Source organism: Oryx dammah, unplaced genomic scaffold (genome assembly GCF_014754425.2).
Source record: "Oryx dammah isolate SB20612 unplaced genomic scaffold, SCBI_Odam_1.1 HiC_scaffold_20, whole genome shotgun sequence".
Taxonomy (NCBI): domain Eukaryota; kingdom Metazoa; phylum Chordata; class Mammalia; order Artiodactyla; family Bovidae; genus Oryx; species Oryx dammah.
In genome coordinates this window covers 811,437-818,957 of record NW_024070204.1, presented here as the reverse complement: position 1 = coordinate 818,957, position 7,521 = coordinate 811,437, and the positions used below count along the sequence as shown (strand labels likewise).

Sequence of the window (7,521 nt, the reverse complement as noted above, 5' to 3'; positions counted from 1 at the left end):
GGACCCCAGGTGTGCAGGGCGGGACCCCAGGTGTGCAGGGCGGGACCAAGCCCTCGGGAGCTGGCAGCATCTGTCGTGTGGGTGTCAGAACGACCCCGCCCAGGGGACAAGCGAGTCCACAGAACCTGCGGACATCTAGGCTCTGAGGTTGTGTGTCCAGATAGTCGGGGTCTTGTCCTCAGCTCTGGGGGCCCCACGTGGGGAAGTTATCTCTAGGACCAGCTGCTGCAGAAGGCCACAGCAATGGGCAGGAACACAGTGCCAAGGCTTTGGGTGGGGGGCACTGGGGGGCTGCCAGAGGGGACCAGGGCCTTCCTCAGGAGTTGCCAGGAACAGCGTGGCTAGCACGCAGGTGGTGTGTGGTGGGACCTGTTTAAGTTTTTCAACAGAGACTGCTTCTGGTGGTTTGGGATTAGTGGGTGGAGGCATCTGGAAGGAGGGGAGGGGTGTCCCTGATGCGGAGGTCAAAGGGCCATGGAACGCCTGCCTGCTTGGAGGAGGGAGGTGAGGGCCTGGTCTCGGGAGCTCTCAGCAGCGGCCAGTGGGTTTCAGAGCAGGGCTGGAAACGGGGGTCCACTTGGGGTCGGCTGCATCAGATCCACCTGAGAGACGCCGAGGCAGGCATCCCTGTGGGAAACACAGACCCAGTACCCTGTCACCTGAGTGTGATCAGGACTCAGAGCGGCAAGCAAGCAAGAGGCAGTAGATTCATCCAGGAAAGGACGCAGAGCTTTCGTCAGTCGCTCCGCCCTCTGAGGAGCTTGCCCCACCCCGCCAGCTCATTGCCGCAGGTCCCAAACTTAGGAGCTTCTCATCCACAGGGCAAGGCCTGGGCTCCACGTCTGCCCCCCCGCCGTCCCGCTGAGCCCGGACCTGGCCCAGCCTTGACCCCAGTGTTAGCCTGCGATGGGAGAGAAGGGACCAGGAGAGACGGAGGGGACCCTGCACCAGAAGGGGGAGAGCAGACGTAGCTACGGGCAAGTGCCTGGGGATGCCCCCCCAACCCCACCACTCACGGATGTCTAGAGACAGTTCTCACCAGAGGGTTTGTCATGTCACCAACAAAACCGCAGCAAAGCTTCCAAGCCGGGTTGTTTTCTACAGTTCTAAGATGGATTTTGGTGCCATTCAGAACGTTCGGGAAGCTGTCAGAGGTGTGGAGTGTGCCAGGTGAGGCCATCTGGGGACACTTAGAAGGGCATGGCCACCCACTCTAGTATTCTTGCTGGAGAACTCCGTGGACAGAGGAGCCCAGCGGGCTATAGTCCATGGTGTTGCAAAGAGTCGGACGCGACTGAGTGACTAATACTTTCTTCACTTTCACATTTTGTTTGGGAGGTCTGGAAAAAGTTGATTTATGTAAGTGATTTTCAGATAAGAAAAATAGAGGGGAAAAAACTGACTAGTCAGTGACTTATTATTAAGAATGCTAAAAGGAAAGAATATATGTGATAAATGGATTTTTTTAAAAAAAGAGCTGACTAGGGCAGTCTGCTTGGAACTCCCGTCTGGAAGAGAAGGGTTGAGAAGGACAGCTGCCCGCCCCTTCCTGGGAAGGGCTGTCAGCAGGAGCAGATGTCCAACCGTAGCTGGAGGTGACCCGGGACAAAGGTGCAGCCTTTGAAGGTTTACAGCGCGTCAAAGATCGTTAACGACACAGTCAGTTATTAAACTGCGCCAAGAACACCCCCAGGCGATTCCACTGGCAGTGAAGACTGGGTTTCCCTGAGACAAGCTCCAGTGACTGTCAGCTCCGGAAAGGTTTTCTGGAATTTAAACTCACTGTATAAAGCCTGCTGGGCCACCATAGAGGCCAGGATAGCTATTAATACAGTCACGAAGTTGTAAAGCTGTGAGTCCTACAAAGTGCAAGCTGACTTCAGAAACCCCAAGATAACCCCATGTAACTCCAGCTCCATAAACACTTAAATGTAAAACCACCTTCGCCTGCTTTCCGATATACACTTGTCGCTGTTCAGTCACTCAGTCGTGTCCAGCTCTTTGCAACCCCATGGACTGCAGCACGCCAGGCCTCCCTGTCCATCACCAGCTCCCAGAGCTGGCTCAAACTCAGGTCAGGTGAGTCGGTGATGCCATCCAACCGTCTCATCCTCTGTCGTCCCCTTCTCCTTCTGCCTTCAGTCTTTCCCAGCATCAGGGTCTTTTCCAGCGAGTCAGCTCTTCACATCAGGTGGCCAAAATATTTGAGTCTCAGCTTCAGCATCAGTCCTTCCCGTGAATATTCAGGACTGATTTCCTTTAGGGTTGACTGGTTAGAAAGCTATATATTTAAAGCTGCAAACTAGCCTCTAAGAGACCACTTTAGCTGCCTCCCTCATGTTTGATACATTATGTTTTCATTTTCACTAGTTTAAAGGATCCCCTTGTCTGCCTTGTGATCTCTTCTTTGACTCAAAGGAGATGCTTGGAAGTTTGTTCTTTGATTTTGAAATATTGGGAGATTTTCTAGATATATTTCTGTTATTGACATCTAACTTAATTCTGACTTGCTGAACTAGTACATTTTAAGGCTTCATTATTTCTAAATATCCTGAGGTTTGTCTCATTGCCCAGTATATGGTTTTTCCCTGTGTGTGCCACATGCACGTAAAAGGACTGTGTATCCTGCTGTTGACGGGTTGGAGAAGGAAATGGCAACCCACTCCAGGACTCTTGCCTAGAGAATCCCTTGGACAGAGGAGCCTAGTGGGCTGCTGTCCATGGGGTCACACAGAGTCGGGCATGACTGAAGCGACTTAGCGTGCGTGCCGTTGATGAGTGGATGTGTCAACTAGGTCACGTCTGCTCCTACATCCTTACGCTCGCCTTGTTCGCTCCGCCACTGTGAAAGGCGTGTTGAACTCTAAACTGTAGCTGTGGATTCCCCCGTTTCTCTTCACAGAGAGGGTAGGCCTGTGTCTCCACTAGGGCTGGGGGCCTGGCCTTGCTGGAGTGGGGGGGCAGGGGTCCCCAGGCTGTGAGGCCAGGTCCTTGCTGCTGCGCCTAGCAGGGGAGAGCAGTTCTCTGGGCTGGCCGGCTCCTGGGTGGAGAGGCAGCTCCTGGGACCGCACTCCCTTCCTCTGCAGGCGCGGTGTGCTGCACCTCCATGAGAGCCAGGGCATCGATGACCTGGGCCCTCCCCGCTGGCAGCTCACCTCCTGCCTGGTGCTGGTCATCGTCCTGCTCTACTTCAGCCTGTGGAAGGGGGTGAAGACTTCTGGGAAGGTGAGGGGCAGGGCTCGCCAGCTGGGGAGTGGGCAGGGGGCTGTGGTGGAGGAATGGTTTCAGCACAAGGGGAATCACAACAACAGATTTGTGCCGATGAAGATATTTCGGTCACTGTCTGTCTGCCCAAAGCAACGATGGCCCAAACGCAGCCATCACTCACAGTCATGTTCCAGCCCCCGGAAGCCTGCCAGTGGCGCTACCCTCTGCCTCGCCCGTGACCCAGGGTCCATCTTTCACACATGACCCAGGTACACATTTGCACAATCAGTGAGATGCAAATCACTTGAATTTCATGCACCGGAAATCCCGCCACTGGTGCCTATAGCTGTGGCCCAGATGCAGACAGAAGGCCCCTTCCCTGCCAGACTGCCTGGTTTCAATCCCTGGGAGAGACAGACAGGAAAGAGGGTACTGGGCGGGCCCGCTCCAGGAGGCATTTGCCGAGCTGACATCCTGGGACTGTTGGGGACACTGGGCTTACCAATCCAAGGCCCGCTGTCTGCACACAAGCCATCGGGGTGGCCCTGAGCCCAGCCCTGCCCACAGTGGCTGGTGCGGTTGAACAACATGTGCTCTCCCCAGGTTGTGTGGATCACGGCTACCATGCCGTACGTGGTCCTCTTTGCGCTGCTCCTGCGAGGCATCACTCTCCCAGGGGCCATGGACGGCATCAGAGCGTACCTGAGCGTGGACTTCCATCGGCTCTGCGAGGCCTCGGTGAGTGCGCCCTCTGCTTACGGCCCATCCTCCGGGGCTGGCAGGTCGGGCCATTGTTCCCTCTGCATCTTGGGCAGGAAACGCTTCATGTGGGGTGACCTGCCCTGCCCAGCAGAGTTCACTGTCCAGGTGAGAAGGGACCATGTGGGCACAGCATGGGGCTGAAGGGACCAGGGTAAGAGGATTAGGAGAAGGGGTCACCCCAGCCTCTGCAGGGAGAAGCCAGAGCAGCTGCCCCTTGACCTCCTCACCTGGGCTGTCCACTCCCTGGAGGAGCCCTCCTGGGTCCTCAGCCAAGCACCTGGGGGTGGGGGCGCCAGTCTGTGCCTAAGGGTGTTGGCGCCTAGTTGGACCGAAGCTCGAGCTCTGGCCACAGCGTATCCTCAGAGCTGGGCTGAGATGCTGGCTTGCATGAACCAGGCCCACCTCTGGGCGCCAGACTTTGTGGTCAGACACCCCGGTGCCCACACAAGGTGGTGATGTGACCATCTCGTGGACAAACTAAGTCCACTGTCCGGCTGCAGGTTTCCTCAGCAAAGGACGACATCATCTGGGTTTAAATACCAGGACTTGGCAGGGCAATGGAGGAGGGGTGGGCAGGGAGGGAGAGAGAAAGGAAAAGGCGGCAGGGCAGGGGTGGGGGTGGTCACTGGCGGGAGCAGGGGGCCATTGGAAATCCAGGTGGACCACACTGGAGCAGCTGTCTAGATCTGGGGCCCCAACAGCCGCCCGGGGAGGCTGGGTCACTGGGTGGAGCAGTCTCGGCCGGGGTGTGGGGGCCCCCGACGCTGCCAGCTTGTGAGTCAGGGGCAGTGCTCATGGGGAAGGAGGAGGTTCCACGGTGGGGAGAGGGGTGGGCAATGGGAGCAGAGCAGAAGAAGGGGAAGTCGGCAAGACCGTGAGCCCCAGGAGCCCCGGGGGAGGGGGAGTTGCAGAGCGGAGGCCTGACACTGAGCAGCAGAGAGAGGAAGGCGCCATGGCCACGGGCCCACAAGCTCACAGGGGAGGGCAGCCGTAGAGCCCGCCAGGCAGCTCACGGAGGACCCGTGAGGCTGTGAGAGCCACACACGTGTCTCCACGAAGCCAAGGGAGATGGACACGGATGGCTAGGGGAGTGTGAGGTCAGTGGGGATCCCGGGGCCCCACTGCACGGCTGGGCCCAGGGCGCCGGTGGGTCAGTGGAGTGTCGTCCTCAGGAAAGCCTGCGGTGGGCGAGGTGTGCTGGTGGGAGGAGGTGGCCGTGGCATCAAAGGCCAGGTGGGGCATGACCCGGAAATCAGAGAAGAGTCAGGTGTCGGGGGGACGCCGTGCAGAACAGCTATCAGCCGTGTGAACAGGTGTGTCTGTGAAGCAGAAGGGAGTGGAGACCAGAGGTTGGCGCAGGTGAGGTTGCTAGGCAGACGGATGAGACAGATAGGCAGCAGAGTTCAGGCGGCAGACAGGCAGACAGTGGGCGCTGGATGACAGATGGCGGTGGCAGGCAGTGAGGGCTGGGACTGCCCTGTGTCCCCTCCTCTAACGTCCCGTCAGCTTGAGCAGGAAGGGACAAAGTCAGGACAGAGTGGGTACAACCGCTGGGTCCCTGGGAGCCCTTGGGTCCAGAGGCCGGGCCCTGCACCCCCAGCTCAGAGGGCAGAGCCGCTCCTGTCCCCCTATAGGGCCCTGGCTGACCTTCGCACCATCACCTCTGGGACAAGGCAGGAGCTGGGACTCACCAGCTTGGTGGCCATCCTGGGCTGTCCCCTGGGCTGCTCCAGGCCCAGGTGCAGCCTGGACACCTCTCCCTGGGCTCAGGGTAGCCTCCCTCAGAGGCGGAGTGGCCCTGGCATCTTCCTGGGGGCTGGCAAGTGTGAGGGTAGGTCCCTTTAACTCCCCTGGGATGTGGTTAGGGGCTGGCTCAGATTGGGGTGCAGGCCCCCAGCACCTTCCTAGGCTGTCTGTCCCCTGAGGCCTCAGAGGTGGCAGCTCAGTCCAGGGGAGGCCACAGCAGGGAGTCCTTTCTGGCCCTTCAGCGTCCTTTCTGGCCCAGACCAGTGGGATTGGAGGTTCCACTGGGGGCCTGCCCAGCAAGCAGTCAGGGCAGAAGGACCATCAGCTCTGTCCCTCCTCATGTCCCTGGCACCACAGACCCTGGGCTGCTCTGACGTAGAGACGGACCTCCATCTCCTGGGGGCCCTTTGTAGGTCTTCACGGGGACGAGGGGACCCCCTTTGGGGTCAGCATCCCTGCCCTCGGTGGTGTCCAGGCTCTTGACTATTCATCTGCAGCTCTTGAGCCTCCCTGCTGGGCAAGTGAGGTCTGGGCTGGGACAGACACTGTGCTGTCCTGGGATGGGGGGGTGGCCTCCATCCCAGCAGGGGGAATGAGGCCAGGAAGTAAAGGAAGGGCCGCTTTGGGTCAGCCCCAAGAAGCTGCCCAGTGGGTCCCAGGGAGGGCTGTGGGCAGGACCCGGGCTGGGGCCTGGGGCAGTGGTGAGCAGAGGCCTGGACAGATGGCCGGGAGGTGCCTCTGGGTGGGTGGGCCACATGTGCAAGGGCTCTGGGGTGACCACTGGCCACTGAGAGGACCTGGGACTGCAAGGGGGCAGGAGCGCCCCCCCCCCCCCCCCCCCCGCCCCTGCCTGCAGAAGCCTGCGCCCCCAGCCACGCCAGGCCTCAGGAAAGCCTGGTCGTGCTGTCCTCGGTGCTGGGCTGACCCAGAGGCTCTGGAGGTGCTGCCCGAAGGACTGAGCCCCACTGGCCCTGATGTAAGGGCTCCGTGTCCAGCCCCCTCACTGGGTCGTGCTCAGGTCAGCCACCTTGTGCCCCCAGCCAGGGGCTCTGGAGTCACAGCTGGGTAACGCAGCCCACAGGCCTCATCTCAGGCTGAGGGACTTTGGGAACAGCCCCAGGGCCCTCCCGTCCCCACCTTCCACGCAGCGGGCCTGGCCGCTCCCCCTAGGGCGGGTGTCACCGCCCTAGGCTGAGCAGGGCCCAGGGCGCCCACGTCAGCATCACCGGGTCGTAGGGTGGTCTCTGCACCTCCCTGACCCGAGCAGGTCGTGTCCTACGTCTGAAATAGCGCCTTGGTCCAGTATCGACCACACGGCCTCGTTCGTCACGTGTCAGGCGCCCGGGATGTCGCCTGAGCCGCCTCCAGCTCCGCGGGCCTTTCTGCGCGGGCCGTAGCGGGCTCCCGTGCGCCTCCCGTGCGCTGCTGCAGGAAGGGTGGGAGGCGGGTGCGGAGGAGGCGCCAGTGTCTCACAGCTCCGTCATGAATCCCCGCTCTTCCCGGAGCGTGGGCCCAATAAGTAACCCCAGGCCCCGCACCAGGACACAGCCCCCTTCTCCTCAGGCCCTCTCAGGGTTAGTCCCTGAGGTGACATTTGCTCACCAACAGTGATGCCAAGTTTAAGGGTGACTCTGTCCCTCAGAGCCTGTGGCACTGAGGGCCCAATCCATGACCCTGCCTCTCCACAGGCTGGCCGTGGCCCCACAGGGACCTCTCCCCACGGGGCTGCTCAGCCCGCTCTGTCTCCCCTCGGGGGCCGCTCACCCTGCTCTGTCTCCCCTCGGGGACCTCGGGGGCCGCTCACCC

The 7,521-nt window shown here is 60.3% G+C and overlaps 1 protein-coding gene across 1 annotated transcript in view; it reads left to right on the top strand.

Moving 5' to 3' along the window:
• The window catches only part of SLC6A3 (solute carrier family 6 member 3), a 35,394-nt gene that overhangs the window by 6,280 nt on the left and 21,593 nt on the right, over nt 1–7,521 (top strand). The window contains exons 4-5 of the mRNA XM_040262234.1: nt 3,087–3,225; nt 3,811–3,945. Of these exons, the coding sequence (XP_040118168.1) occupies nt 3,087–3,225; nt 3,811–3,945 (274 nt within the window). The remainder of the gene's footprint in view (nt 1–3,086; nt 3,226–3,810; nt 3,946–7,521) is intronic.